At 43.5% G+C, this 16,834-nt stretch overlaps 1 protein-coding gene across 1 annotated transcript; it reads right to left on the bottom strand.

Moving 5' to 3' along the window:
- Window positions 1–2,364: 2,364 nt before the first annotated feature.
- LOC149290148 (protein NipSnap homolog 1-like) lies at window positions 2,365–13,032 on the bottom strand. Its single transcript, XM_089489598.1, has 10 exons — window positions 12,950–13,032; window positions 11,135–11,262; window positions 10,415–10,460; window positions 9,630–9,724; window positions 9,476–9,546; window positions 9,206–9,346; window positions 8,929–8,960; window positions 8,354–8,448; window positions 6,114–6,197; window positions 2,365–2,429 (listed from the first exon to the last, which is right to left on the bottom strand). The coding sequence occupies exons 1-10, from the start codon at window positions 13,030–13,032 to the stop codon at window positions 2,365–2,367; spliced, it is 840 nt and encodes a 279-aa protein (XP_089345724.1).
- Window positions 13,033–16,834: the final 3,802 nt, after the last annotated feature.

Genomic DNA, 16,834 nt, shown 5'->3' with positions numbered 1-16,834 from the left:
GAAGGGATTCTTTACAGTGAGGACAATAAAGGTATGGAATTCACTGCCAATGGAGGTGGTGTTATCCAGTACATTAGATACCTTCAAAAGGGGGTCTCGATATTTTCTTAGAAAGGCATGATATACAGGGATATAAATAGAATAATATTAATATTTTAGAGCTTCTTGATCCAAGGAGAAATCCGATTGCCTCTTGGAGTCAAGAAGGAATTTTTTTCCCCCTGATGGCAGAATTTAAAATAGCTTAACTAGGGGTTTTTTTGCCTTCTTTTGGATCAAGAATAGGAAGTTTAGGTAGAAGGGTTGAACTTGATGGACCTAAGTCTTTTTTCAACCTTATGAACTATGTAGTTATCTACTCCCTCTCCCCTCCTTCTCACTATGTACCCCCCCTGCTCTCCAGGTGAAGCACCGCTTCTCTGGTTCTCGAGTCAAGACCCGAATCCTCCAGGTCGTGGGAGCAAGGCCTTGACACGCTCGCTCCCGTCCCATTTTCCCTTTAAATGTTGGTGTTTCCCGCTAACATCAGCGGGAACACCCCCAACATCAGAGGGAATGCCCCCGACATCAGAGGGACCGCCCACCGATGTCAGCGGGAACTCCCATCAATGTCAGTGGGACTGCAAGGGAAGGCCCCGGGTAGCCGGAGCGAAGAAGTTCCCAGGTACTATGCCGAGTTACAGAGATGTAAAATGGCAGTTAATAAAATTAGAAGGCACAAAGCACACGCAAAGGAGAGACAGCATGAGCCTGCCTTTAGTGACATATTTTGCAGTATATCCAGTATGTCTATAGACTTGCATAGTGTATAGATAATGTGTATATTCATATTGCAATAGTAATATAATACACAATGTAATAAGTCTATAGACTATACATAGTGTATAGATTAAAATATTTGTAAATATCTTTTTATGAAACTATGTTCAAAAGTTAATAGGCATTTTCTTTTGTTACCTATGTTTTTGCAGTAAATATAACTTTTAACACATTCTGGTTGTTCACTTTGTGCTGTTCTATTGTATGGATTGGCTTTATGTTTATTGTTACAGTAAGAGGTATTGTCACAAATATAGGATCCTTGCCAGTATGCTCTATGGGCTGGTAAGTAAGGTATGTATGTATGTTGATTCGGTAACCAGCGGCCCTACTTGTGCCGGATGGGAACCTACACTTGGTCCCAATCTACCACCATATGGAGTTCTTGAGAACAAATCTGAAATAACGTAATGAAGTTCCTTTGAGTTCAAAATATTGGGGCTTCACCCAAAGACCACCTACCTTGTTTTTTGTGCCATGTTATCTAGGGTCCACAAGATGCCAGATCAGACGTGATAACAGCAGCTTCAACAGCCCACAATGATTTTAGTTGCAGGCTTCTTTGGAACTGCAGGTTCGGTACATGTCCACCACCGTTCATAGTAAGCCTATTCTCCATCAATCTGTTGCACCATTATGACATCTGCATTCTGTTTTCATCTTATGTTCTGCCAGTTTCCATTTGCATCATTTGTTTTTAAATCTATCACAGTTTCATTCTCATTTCTACTCTCAACAATACCTGGAACCTATCGGGTTCCCTATATCAACCATTTAATACTTTTTTCTTTTTCTATCCTCTGACTTTCTACCTATAGATTACTCTCTGTTCTATTCTTTGCTGTATTAAAAGTCCACATCCCTCCCAGAGCTTAAGTGTGTGTTATCGAAATAACACTGGATGGTGCCAGGGGAAGCTGTAGATCTCCCATCATACTCAGACAGCATTAAAAGATAATGGTCTGTACTTTTACCCTGAAGAAAGCCGTCTTGTCCGCGGTACTTCTTTCGATTTTGAGCATAGTGAAACTGAGCTGTAGTTCAATGACCACTAGAGATCTACTGTATACTTTAAAACACATATACACGATGAAGAACATACCAGGCTGTGCAAACAAGTTCAAGAACTGGCTTACAAATAAGCTTACGCTGCCACTGCGCATCAACATGAAGAAGAAACCTGCCGACACAGTGCAGTAGTTTTATTATTTACATTGTCTGTTAAACATTACAAGAGCAGCAAATGGTAAAAGACAGCAGGAGCAAAGACACACATTCAGAACCGATAAATCAATCAGTTATTCACTGTAGAACACATCATAACATTTAAATAAAACAGAAACATTGTGTTCAAGTTATTTATTACTGCATGAAATGGAGAATGCCCCCAGACAGCTGATTCCTGAGTACAGTCGAAACAGCAACCTTTTCATTTATTACTAATATTTGAGTTCATAGAACATCTTTTTAAATTAAGTCATTTGGTCAGATATTTGAAACCTGCACTTGGGTCTCTGGAGAAAATTGGAGATGAGCACGAGTGCTTTACTGAAGAGGGGAGATCTTCAGGGGAATCATAATACGAGACTCCATGTTACGGATAAGAGGTACTGAAAAGAGGAAAATAGACGTACGTTACAAGCATGAGAAAATACTGTTTTTATGTGAGCAGAGGATTAGTGGTTATTTCTGTGTATTTTTATTCGAATGTCACACTTGTCCCACTTAGTCAATAGATTTAAGGATTGGTTAGCTAAGGAAGTGATCTAGGGCTGCAACTAACGATTATTTTCATAATTGATTAGTTGGCCGATTATTTTTTCAATTAATCGATTAATCGGATAAAAAAAAATGAATGTAAATTTTTCATTTATTTAAAATAATGTAATAAACAAATTATATTAAATACAGACAGCATAATAAAAAAACTTTGATAAAATGCATTTCTTGCCTTTATTTCGCAACCAGCCCCCCCAATTTATGCACGTTTGAGCCCAGGCTTGCCACGCTGCCTCCCAGACATGCCACGCTGCCTCCCACATATACCACTCCACGCTGCCTCCCACATATACCACTCCACGCTGCCTCCCACATATTCCACTCCACGCTGCCTCCCACATATTCCACTCCACGCTGCCTCCCACATATGCCACTCCACTCTGCCTCCCACATATTCCACTCCACGCTGCCCCCCACATATGCCACTCCACGCTGCCCCCCACATATGCCACTCCACGCTGCCCCCCACATATGCCACTCCACGCTGCCCCCCACATATGCCACTCCACGCTGCCTCCCACATATGCCACTCCACGCTGCCTCCCACATATGCCACTCTGCCTCCCACATTTGCCACTCTGCCTCCCACATTTGCCACTCTGCCTCCCACATTTGCCACTCCACGCTGCCTCCCACATATGCCACTCCACTCTGCCTCCCACATATGCCACTCTGCCTCCCACATTTGCCACTCCACGCTGCCTCCCACATATGCCACTCCACGCTGCCTCCCACATATGCCACTCCACGCTGCCTCCCACATATGCCACTCCACGCTGCCTCCCACATATGCCACTCCACGCTGCCTCCCACATATGCCACTCCACGCTGCCTCCCACATATGCCACTCTGCCTCCCACATTTGCCACTCTGCCTCCCACATTTGCCACTCTGCCTCCCACATTTGCCACTCTGCCTCCCACATTTGCCACTCCACGCTGCCTCCCACATATGCCACTCCACGCTGCCTCCCACATATGCCACTCCACTCTGCCTCCCACATATACCACTCCACGCTGCCCCCCACATATGCCACTCCACGCTGCCCCCCACATATGCCACTCCACGCTGCCTCCCACATATACCACTCCACGCTGCCTCCCACATATACCACTCCACGCTGCCTCCCACATATTCCACTCCACGCTGCCCCCCACATATGCCACTCCACGCTGCCCCCCACATATACCACTCCACGCTGCCCCCCACATATGCCACTCCACGCTGCCCCCCACATATGCCACTCCACGCTGCCTCCCACATATGCCACTCCACGCTGCCTCCCACATATGCCACTCCACGCTGCCTCCCACATATGCCACTCCACGCTGCCTCCCACATATGCCACTCCACGCTGCCTCCCACATATGCCACTCCACTCTGCCCCCCACATATGCCACTCTGCCTCCCACATATACCACTCCACGCTGCCTCCCACATATGCCACTCCACGCTGCCTCCCACATATGCCACTCCACGCTGCCTCCCACATATGCCACTCCACGCTGCCTCCCACATATGCCACTCTGCCTCCCACATTTGCCACTCTGCCTCCCACATTTGCCACTCTGCCTCCCACATTTGCCACTCTGCCTCCCACATTTGCCACTCCACGCTGCCTCCCACATATGCCACTCCACGCTGCCTCCCACATATGCCACTCCACGCTGCCCCCCACATATGCCACTCCACGCTGCCCCCCACATATGCCACTCCACGCTGCCCCCCACATATGCCACTCCACGCTGCCCCCCACATATCCCACTCCACGCTGCCCCCCACATATGCCACTCCACGCTGCCCCCCACATATACCACTCCACGCTGCCCCCCACATATGCCACTCCACGCTGCCTCCCACATATGCCACTCCACGCTGCCTCCCACATATGCCACTCCACGCTGCCTCCCACATATGCCACTCTGCCTCCCACATTTGCCACTCTGCCTCCCACATTTGCCACTCCACGCTGCCTCCCACATATGCCACTCCACGCTGCCTCCCACATATGCCACTCCACTCTGCCTCCCACATATGCCACTCTGCCTCCCACATTTGCCACTCCACGCTGCCTCCCACATATGCCACTCCACGCTGCCTCCCACATATGCCACTCCACGCTGCCTCCCACATATGCCACTCCACGCTGCCTCCCACATATGCCACTCTGCCTCCCACATATGCCACTCTGCCTCCCACATTTGCCACTCTGCCTCCCACATTTGCCACTCCACGCTGCCTCCCACATATGCCACTCCACGCTGCCTCCCACATATGCCACTCCACTCTGCCTCCCACATATGCCACTCTGCCTCCCACATTTGCCACTCCACGCTGCCTCCCACATATACCACTCCACGCTGCCTCCCACATATGCCACTGTGCCTGATACACCTTATACCCCGATACACCACTCCATCCTCCCTAGACATGCCACACTGCCCTCCCCACATATGCCACTCCACTCTACCCCCAGATATGCCACTGTGGCCCCAGATATGCCTTATACACCCTGATACACCACTCTGTCCTCCCCAGACATGCCACACTGCCCTCCCCACATATGCCTTATTTACCCTATATGCCTTATACCCCCAGATATGTCACTCCGTCCTCCCCAGATATGCCTTATACCCCCCAGATATCTCATAGTCCCCTCATAGAGTCACAGACCATACTTTTATAAATAAGTACTGGGTTAGTCTTCACTGCCCCCAGGATTTAGATTCCCCTTAGTTTGCCCCCCTTTATCTCTAACTGCACCTTAAGTTAACTTTAATAAATTAATAAAATTAACCCTCAGTCCTCATCATTAAATTAACCCTAAACACCCCATTAACCATAACTGCCCCTAAATTAACCCTAAAGACCCCATCAACCACAGCATCCCCTAAATTAACCCTAAAGACCCCATGAACCACAACAGCCCCTAAATTAACCCTAAACATACCATTAACCAAAACTGCCTCAAATTAACCCCAAACATCCCATTAACCACAGCTGCTCCTAAATTAACCCTAAACACACCATTAACCATAGCTGCCCCTAAACACCCTATTAACCATAACTGTCCCTAAATTAACCCTAAACACCCCATTAACCATAACTGCCCCTAAATTAACTCCCACCTCCCCTAACTTTCAGCAGCCCAAATATTAATTTTATACTTACAGTTAGATGAGTGTCACAGCCATGTGGTTCTGGCCTTCTGGGAGAAGGGAGGGGGCGGGGCCAGTTGTCACAGTGATTACAGGGAGGGACTGGTAAGTAGGAGCTGCTGCTGTGAGTCACTGAAACGGTTTATATAATGAGGGGTATTTTTCAGAGCGTTTGCTCTGAAAAAACCCTCATTTAATAATCGACAAAAATCGATTCAACTAATCGATAATGAAATTCGTTGGCAACGATTTTCATTATCGATTATATCGATTAGTTGTTGCAGCCCTAAAGTGATCCATTATAGACAGGCTAAGGGAACGTCCTCCTAAACAGAAAACAGGGGGTTTCAACCTTACCAGTGTAATACACATTCTCATCCCATCCCCGTTTGGTCCACGCGGCTTTCCGGGTTTCTTCTCTGGACTGTAGATCTTTGTATGCTACGAGCATAAAAAACAATATAGGACAGTGAACATTACATCTCATTTATACAGCACCTGTAGATTCTATAGCTGCTCCGCTGCTGCTGGCACTTCCTCTGGGGCTTCTATGACGGGGCACCGGTGTGACATGGCCTTCCTGTGCTCATAGAGCCCCGGCGGAAGCATTGGCCAGACGTCCACCGGCTGCCCCCACTAGACACCAGGGAGTCTGAAGCATGGGGGACATAAGGCATACCTGAGGGGCAGATGTGCATAACGGGGGGGGGGGGCAGGTTGGCAAATAAAAAGCAAGATTTCTCAATCATAGTTTTTTGTGTTTTTTTTTAAATAGTTTACATGTGAATTAATATTTACTAATAAAACTTTTTTCCTATAGCATCGTCTTATATTCAGGCTTTTTCTTTTCCAAAATGAATATTCAAATTTCACGGGGTCGTCTTATAATCCAGCAAATACGGTATATTTAAGAAGATTCTATAAAGTTGCAATCAAATACAGTATCAGTAAAAATGTCAACTTAAGTTCTGGGTTTCCAATGCTTTAACCCCTTAAGGACCGGGCTCATTTTTCGTTTTGTACCCTGTGGGACCGAGGCTGTTTTGACACTTTTGTGGTGCTTGTGTTCAGCTGTAATTTTCTCATCACCCATTTAGTGTACCCACATAAGTTATATATTGTTTTTTTCAGGACAAGATGGGCTTTCTTCAGATACCATTATCATCTTATTTACTATAAAAAAAATAAAAAAAACATGGTGAAAAATTGAAAAAAAAACACATTTTATGACTTTTATTTGAAAAATCTTTTACTCACCTAAAAAAGCAAGTAAAAAAAACTAGCTAAATAGATTCTACTACTTGTCCTGAGTTTAGAAATACCCAATGTTTTTATGTTTTTTTGCTGTTTTTTGTAAGTTATAGGGCAATAAGTACAAGCAGCGTTTTATGATTTCCAAATCTTTTTTAACAAATCTGGTCAGTCTGCCTCCATCTCCTCTTTGGAACATCTTTGAAGCCGGTTAACTCAATTTAACCCTGTCAAACCATATATTTTTGAAAACTAGACACCCCAGGGTATTCCAAATGCTGTTATTTTAACCCTTTCCATGCACCAATTATAGAACTACACTTATTTTTTTTTTCACACAAATTGTACTTTAGTTATAGATATACAGGTTCTGGTATACGTCACTGTCAAACAACACCCCAATGTGTGTTCAGAAACATCTCCTGAGTGCAGTGATACCCGACATGCATGGGTTTGTTGGGTTGTTTGAGATTTAAAATGCCACATTTGGGAAGTGCGCTTTTTTTTCTCCATTTTGTTCAGTCTGTACCTATGCCCTATCTTTGAGCTCGGCCACTCCAATTTACCCCATCAGCCATTTTTTTTATATATTAGACACCCCTTGGGTATTTGAAGTGCTTTTATTTTAACTCTTTGTTGAGATTTTTGAGAAATTTTAGCACTTGCTCAAAATAATAAACTTTATTTTTTTATTTTATTTTTTTAATAATACATTTTGCTGGTACTGGATGGTTCATCAAGTGACATCACTGCATAATTATTTTTAAATGTTAGCACATTTTTTTTCTTCCATTTTTTATTTTTTTTTTGAATATTTTACTAATCACATAGTGATTAGAAAGCTGGGTTCCATTGACTTGCTTGGTTGAATGCAGTACCTGTATTTAACCTGCAAGTGGAGCCAGAGTTCTCTAGAGGGTCTGGAGACCGTCTAGCGAACTCTTTCTTCTTTATTATTTTTTTTCCCGGGCCGCCGCCATCTTGTTGATGGCGAAGATCACCGGCAGCTGCGGCTGTGACCGCTCTCCGGAGCGGTCACAGCCCATCCAAAGGTAAGTGTTTGGTGTCGCTGGATGCCTCCTGATCGAGGCATTCGAGCGACACCATTTAAGTTTAGAATTTCAAACGCTTTTAAAACGGGCGTCCGCCGCCATACAATGTATGGCGGCTGTTGACGCCCCGGGGAGGGGCCAGACATGGCCCCCGATGCCGATCTCGGCGTTACTGAATGCCTCGACATCGAGGCATTACAGTAACGCCGTTTAAGCGAAGAAAGTGATCGTTGATCACTTTCTAAGCTTATTTAATTTTTTGACGGGAAAGGTCGCGAAGGGGTTAATACTTACCCCAAAGATGATGTACAACATACAATTCTCCAATCTGAGAGAAGAATCCACCCACTGCCTCCTCATTCTCCTGGCGGTATTTGATAGCACGTGCCCTGAGTGAACAGAGGCATAGAAACAAAGTAGAAATGGGTATAAAAAAGGAAAGAGGTGCTAGATAATGAATACAGAGATAACCCTTTCAACCAGATACTATAACCAAAGAGAAAAGGGTTCAAGGAGCAAAACCCAGATATAAATTATATAATAAAATATTACTTTTTATTAATATAGCTAAAAATAGATGAATTTGGCAATGCAGCCCTGATTATACACCCGGTGCATATTTCTCGTGTCAGTGTCTAGTGATTTATTTCATACACATTTGGGAGAGTTTATTCATTATTGTTTCATTCCATTCATTTAACGTTTAGCTTTATGAATGAAGTTATATTTTATCATTTATATCTGTGTCTTGCTCTTTGAACCCTTTCTTTCCTCTTTTGGTTTAGGTAAAAAGGGGTACAGAAGGAAGGCAAAGATGGTGAATGGAGAGAGTTAAACAGCAAAAGTAATACTAGAATAATCTGACTAACCAGTTATTTCCCCATTCAATCATTGTTCCAGGCTGAAAGGGAAGGAGGTTACATTAATTTATGCGTTTTATTTTTTTGCATCACAAAGGGTACCAAAATAAACCATATTGAGGTTAGGACAGTATCAAATATTCTATACTCTGTCCTTGGATTTTTATGCCCTAGGTGCATTACTTTGCACATATTATGACTGCATTTAGAGTTAGCATGATCCCCTGTTAAAGCTTAATGCATGTGGAACCCAGCTTTTTCTCTCACGCCCCCCTTTATCACAGACCTTTAATCTGTAGGTGCGCAGCTCATATATATTGGGTCCTTTACGGGGAACAGGTTCATTCCAGAAACTGAACTCGAGGAGCAGTTGGTTCCTACGAGAGAGAAGCATCCGGCTCCTCTCTTCTCTGAAAGCCAAGTATTCCTGTAGAGCAGATATATTACATTTTATTCACACACAATGGTCACGTCTGCATCATAGTTCTGCTGAAGAATGGCTGGTTTGACCTCGGAATAGACGGTAAATTTAATACTGGCCAAAGAGCTCTATTACCTTGTTATTGCGCAATTTATTCATGCAGTCCATGAGTGCAGGATAACCCCCAGAGAAGCGCCACAGGTGAACTGCAATGAAGGTTGCACAGTTACAGGTGATAAGTATGCACCAAATGTCCCCATTGCCCCAACTCAGTTCATCATCAGCTCACCTGCCTGGTCCTGCTCCCCATACCAAGTGTTCCAATTGCCCACAAGATCACAGGGATAATCCGGGTCCAGATGGAGCTTTGGTAGCACCTCCTCTCTACATAAACACCCAGGAGGGAACCAATGCTGTTAAGTAAGCAACAAGCAGAATGCTTACATGCCCACTAGCTCATATATCACTAACGTCTTCTGTACTACCTTAGAAAAGTGTATAATTTAAAACTTACTCAGGTTACTTTTCGCACATAGTACACGTGTAAGTGTTCAGTGTAAAGTCACTAGTTATATTCACAAGGCTTTTGCAATGTAACAGTTTTCAAAGAAAAAATGATTGCAGAAAATTACCTATATTATACTGCTAAAAATGTCTACTAAATATTGATAACATTTAAGATGGAATTCCCGATAATTTCTTTGAAGTTTGAGATTGAGTTGAAAAATCAACTTGAGATTTTTTTGGTTAATTATTTTGTAGTTAAACTAATGAGAATTCGCTCAATTTTATTTTATATATATATTTTTTCCTGTTTTTTTAATGGCATAAAAAAAAAGTATAGATTTTAAAAGTGCCATCTGTTTCAATTATAACAAAATCTGCTAATGTATAACACATTACCAAAACATTTTTTTTTAACAAGCCCGCTTTTCAAAGTTTGCATAAGTGTCACTTTTCACACATAACCCCCAACTTTTATACCACTCTGTCGCATGATCTACTAAACAATCAGGAGAACGCATTCGGCTCATTAGAGAAGGCAGAGCGGGGAACGTTTTAAAGGATGCTCACGTTAGTTTGTTATAAGCGTCCAGGCATTCGGGTTTCACGTTATGAACTGAAAGAAATCAGATAGGGATTAGTGCAGGTGGGCAACTTGAAAGACGCGTCCAGCAATTTACAGCATACAGCATTTTAGTCGTTTACACACGCATACATTGCAGAGACAAGGGGATGTAAGGAACATCATAGCAAAAGTGCTTTAGTAGAGAAAATATTAGGAAATTGTGTCCCTGCAAAATGTATGCCTATCATTAGCTAGACACGCTCAAAGAGAAAAAGAAGTACAGCTCAAGTACTTCATATCCCATATATTTATGCAACCGAACAGTGCCTGCGATTGCACAGAATGAGATCACGATTCACATAAAATCCTCCAGATAAAAAGTCTTATGGTTAAATAGCCCTTAAGACAGATCAGTCCATCCTACAATGCCGCGGATTGCATTCGCACTTCCCATAACCTACTAGGAAGTTTTCCAATACTGAACTTAAACAAAGCCACGTACATACATCTCGGCACGAAGTAAACCCCAGTACCAAATAGGTCAGGGGTGTCCAACCTGTGGCCCTCCAGCTGCTGCAGGACTACATCTCCCATAATGCTCTTTCAGCTAAGGTGCTGGCTGAGGAGTATGGGAGATGTAGTCCCGCAGCAGCTGGAGGGCCGCAGGTTGGACACCCCTGAAATAGGTCTTCGCACATAGGAATGAAACTTGCTGACATACTTACATTGCATCTTGTAGAGGCCGCTGGTCTCCTTCTTGGACAGCAGAGTTGAGTGTGCATCTCGGCGAGGATCCACCTTCCGCACGAATAGCGAACGGAGCCAGCCGCTCTCTTTGGAGTCCGAGGAATAACTGAAAATACAGAATTGAATGGGAGAATGTTAATGACAAATAGGTAATAAAAATGTTTACTGCTTTTGAACTCTGCGGTGTTGGTTGACAAAAATTAAAAATAAAACATGCAGTAAAAATTCAACTTTTAGGATCAGATGTTTAGTAAGAAAACAACTCACCATGTAATACAGGGTATTCCACAAACAAATATATATATATATATATACACACACACACACACACACACACGGCTAACCCTGGTGAGTAAGATGACCCAGCTCATAGAAGATACTCTTTAGGTAGGTCCTTAATAATGCACGCTTTTAACTAAAAGGCTTAATTTCAGTGATAAAATTTTGGGAATAAACCCTACTGTCTAGACTTTTTACATAAGCAATAAAAAAAAAATGACACTTAAATACATATGGAGCAAATGCCTTTCCTTTCCTGCGCAGAAAGCATTAGCAATGTTATCCAGAATCTGACAGTCACATGCAAAAAATGATATTTTAAAAGAGATATAGTAATGCGGACACAGCGTGCCCTAAAACAGAAAAAATAAAAAAAATAAAGATATTTACAGCCACATCAGTAACTATCAACAGTACTGCATGCGCAATTCAGGTTTATACATTATACACTATTGTTTCAGTGCAAGAGCTCATCTTTACTTATCTCGTCATCTTATCACCTAAACAGCATATTATTGGGGCTTTTTATGTAAGAAACCACCAAATAATTCATAATTCAGCATTTAGGAGGAACACAAGACTGTTCACCTAATTCTATTTACTAAAGGGAGAGTTGTGGCTTTAACTCCTTGGCTTCTGTATAAGTTATGAGGGGCCTTCTGCGGCAGGAAGACTTGACTAACCCTGTCTAATGTATACTTAAATCAGTGAGATTTCAGCCGATTTAAATTACTCAGAGCCCTGTTGGCCTTTCATGATGCATAGTGAAGAGACCAAGTTAAAACCACAACACTCCCATTTAGTGAATAAACCCCTCTTAATTCCCAATTGATTTGAGTGCAAAAGAACCGTTTAAGAAGTAGTCGACAGATGCTGAAGCTATAGGGTTAATCTTGTTGACTGCGAAACAAGCACGACCTTTATCCTTCTCCACCTCCTGCATCAGGAGACCTATGTACAGAGTTTAGCAATTATGGGGGCAGGTGATGGTTGACGGAAGCCTAAATATCTTTAGAGGGAGGAGGAGTATCAGTGCCTGGTAATAGCAACCTGAAAAATTAAAAAGGATCCATCAGCTCCATGGTCAATGGCAAGAAACTAACACTAATGCACATTAATCACGTAGCATGTGATGCAAAAACAGCAATATAAACAAGCCCATGTCAAAGTGCAATCACCTGCACTGCGGTAAGGGAAATCAAACAGAAATGGAGTCCTGCACATCATGATGAGACAGGTGAGATAATCTGCAGCCCCATGACATCTGGTAGGAAGGGTTCAATAACCCGGCAACTGAATCTGGAGGTGCCTTTATATATCATTTGTAACGCGGCACATACTCGCCTAACAATAATAACACACAAAGCTCCATAAGTGCACAAATCATGACGATCACCTGCAAACCCCCTGAAAGGTAAACATGCGATATGCTGCAGTTTCACACCAAGAAGACAAGGCGCAACCATCTGCAGTCTGACGTGACAGCTACATATGAAAGATCACGTATAGCTTACCAACACAGGTGTTGGGGCCAAAGCCCCAGGCTCGGCCCTGAGCTCTGAAGCAAGCCCGGTATTCGGGTCACTCGGATCAGCATGTTCCCGAACTGCGAACGCAGTAGGAAGCCTCGATCAGCCACTACCGTGCTGTCCGGGGTGGGAGGAGCTAGTGGGCGGGGCTTAGGCTGGAGGTGGGAATAAGCCTGTGATTTGTGTGTATTTTGGTTTAGAAATATCAATCAGACTCCTGGGAAATGTAATGACAACATGCAATATTTTTATAGTTTTCAATATATCCATTATAAAATCTAAACGGATTTGCTAATATACCCTCATTTTAACTGTGCAATGTGAATATTAATTGATCAATATCAAGGGAGGGCTGGCAAGCGCCTCTTTGGCTACTTTATTAAAAAAAATAATAAAAAAATGGGCCACTGCCTGTAAAGTGTGTATGTACTTCTATCTTCAGGCATCAGAGGCTCTAGAGAGTAACAAGGCCTTAAGGCAGCCCTTAAAGGGTCCACTCTAGAATAATGCAGATTAAAGTACTCTGGTGTAGTCACAGTGGAAACTGGATCCCCGCTCTTCTTCTTGCAGCCCGTTTCTCAAAACTTAAAGGAATAAGGAAAGCAACACTGAAGTCTTGAAGCTGGGTGGCAGCAGAAGGCCGGCCCTATCAAGCCTTTAGAGACTTAATTATGACTTTTGGGCTGTAGAACATTGTGATAAACCCAAACATCACGAGCTCCTAAACAAGGGGGAGAAGCGGGAGAAGAAAGAGGGATTTGCACCCCAAAGCAGGACTGTTTGGTTTGACTTTATTTTATGGCTGTGTTTGAAAGCTCATATGCACATGATAACCACCGCACACGATAATCATATTTTAGAAAAGTAAACAATCCACAGTATTTCTCTGGGAGTATCTTGACACATTTAATGTAGCCATCTTGTTGTTAGGGGAGGGCTGGCACCTTCTAGCCCTGGGGGCAGTTAAAGCCAAGTGGCCCCATTGGTCCCTTGCTCTCCCCTCTGGAATTAACTTATATACATACAGGACCACATATTTACACACACTCACGCTAACACACATACTTACACTAACACAAACTTACACATACTAACCTCACCCAACCAGAGACCTTTGAATCCTCAGAAATTCCCAACCGATTTACTCCCTCTCCTCCAGTGGCGTCTCCAGGTTTCATATTTATGGGGGGCCAGGGACCAAAGTAGGGGGGCCAATTATAAAACGGTACATATACACTATATATATATATATATATATATATATATATACACACACACACGTTAGACGTGCATTTTTAACTACATAATATGCACTTCTCTTTGAAGTAAAGACTGTGATTAAAATATGATTTCAAAATAACAGCTAAAGTGACAGTTATTTTTCATTCTTTAATATTAGCCCCTGCTGACAATATATATAAATATTAGACCCTGCTGCAGATATATAGAAATATTACACCCTGCTTCCGATATATATTAATATTAACCCCTGCTGCGGATATATATTAATATTAGCCCCTGCTGCGGATACATACTTATATTATACCCTGCTGCCGATATACATAGAAATTATACCCTGCTGCCAACATATATTAATATTAGCCCCTACTGCCGATATATAGTATTAGTCCCTGCAGCCAATATATATAAATATTAGCCCCTGCAGCCAATATTTATTGATAATAGGCCCTGCAGCCAATATATATTAATATTAGCCCCTGCTGCCGATATATATAAACATTAGTCCCAGCTTCCGATATATATTAATATTAGCCCCTGCAGCCAATATATATTAATATTAGACCCTGCTGCCAATATATTTGCCACACTGACTGCAGATCAGGGGAAGACAGTGAGAGTCAGTGCAGTGTTCCCTCCTTCTGACTGCACCGTGACATTGAGAGGTCCTCTCCCCTGTAATCATCCCCAGAGTCCCTTTGTCCCCTCATTCACTAAATCATAGCGCTCTTTTACTTACACCCTGTAGTTCAGGTATAGATCAAATAAACAACACATGGAAACAGCACATGCAACTGAATGAGATAAAAAAAAAACTTGTATTTGCAGGTATACATAAATAATGTATGGAAACATAGCATTGCAGGTATAAACCAACAGAACACACAAACCCAGCATTGCAGGTATATATCAACTGGAAATCACATGTACACTCAGCACTGAAGGTTTAGATCAAATAATCAACACATGGAAACAGCACTCCAGGTATTGATCAACTGAATAAGACATGCAAATCCTATATTTGCAGGTAAGCATTAATAATGTATGGAAATATAGCCGATACAGATGAACAGAATGACACAAAACCCAGCTTTGCAGATATAAATCAATTGGAAATTACATATAAACTCTGCATTAAAGGTATAGATAAACCCCCCTAAATTACAGGCATAGATCACTGGTCACACACCCCAAAGCCAACCCTGGTGTCCACACTGCCCACATAGAACCTGACCAGCACCTAAGTTACACATTATGTCAACTTTGTCCCCAAACAGCTGAACGTACGCCGTTTTTGTCCCATAAAGACCTCTCCCTCCCAATCTATCCTATCTACCCCCTCTCCCTCCCTATCTACCACATCTGCCTCTCTATCTACCACATCTGCCTCCCAATCTATCCTATGTACCCCCCTCTCCCTCCCAATCTATCCTATCTACCCCCTCTCCCTCCCAATCAATCCTAACTATCCCCTCTCCCTCCCAATGTATCCCATCCACCCCCATCTCCCTCCCAATCTACCCCCTCTCCCTCCCAATCTATCCTTATCTACCCCTTCTCACTTCCTATCTACCTCTTCTCTCTAACCCCCTCCTAACTTTCTAACCCCCCCTTTGAAGTTCACTTACCTTGGGCTTGTCCAGCGGTGAGATCGCGAGGTCTCTGTATCCCTGGTTCTGCCGGCTTCACTGCTGGGCGCCGGATATGACGACATATACCGGCGCTCGGCTTGAAATGCCGGCACTGCGAACCAGGAAGAGGCCTCGCGGTCGCGGAGAAGAGTGAGAGGCGCCAAACGGTTGCTGAGAACTTATTCCTCAGCAACCGCTCGGCGCCTCTCACTCTCTCCTCCGGGTCTATTAAAAAAAAAAAAAAAAAAGACGGCGTTTCAATTGGGGGGGCACACCGGGGGGCACAGCATGATGTAGGGGGGGCCATGGCCCCCTCTGGCCCCCCCCTGCCGACGCCACTGCTCTCCTCTCTCCCATCTCAAACATATCATGCCCTAACCGTGCTGCCTCTCTACAACGCCACCCTCATCTCTGCTCTTGACAATGTAGCCCCGACTACTATTGGTTCCTCATGACTCTCATGTTTCCAACCCTGGCACACAACAGTAATCCAACATTTTGGACAATGCTATGCTTCGAACTTTGTGGGAACAGGGGCACAGCGGTTGCGACTGCGTCAGGGCCCGCGCCTCTAGGGGGCCTGGGGCGACCCCTGTGACCACTAGTTCCTGTCTCCTCATACCAGCTCAGAATAGTTTAGAACAGATTACCTGGGGACTTGACCGGACACGTGCTGCCTTCTAAGACTACCAACAACTTGGGCATGGGGTACTGGTAATATACCTGAAGAAAAGTGCAAGCCTGAACCCTTCCCAGAAAGTATTCTTTAATAATGTGTAATTTTGTTTCTTAATCTGTTTTGTTTTATGTGATCAAAAAGAAAGCTTTCTAGGGTTTATTTCCTCAACATAGTAAAGGCTGCAGATATTTTTACCGTCCAAGTGGAACGGCACCTTTAAAAAAAAAAAACCTTTACACTATCATAAAAAGTATAACTGCCCCTTTAAGTTTAAAGCTCCGCCTACTTTTGGTTTGTGTCCGGCATTGTTCCAGAAGGAGG

This window comes from Sceloporus occidentalis, unplaced genomic scaffold (genome assembly GCF_023333645.1).
Source record: "Sceloporus occidentalis isolate IW3139 unplaced genomic scaffold, rSceOcc1.0.p SCAF_40, whole genome shotgun sequence".
NCBI lineage: Eukaryota > Metazoa > Chordata > Lepidosauria > Squamata > Phrynosomatidae > Sceloporus > Sceloporus occidentalis.
The sequence above is the reverse complement of the archived record's forward strand: the minus strand, read 5'-3'. Positions and strand labels throughout refer to the sequence as shown.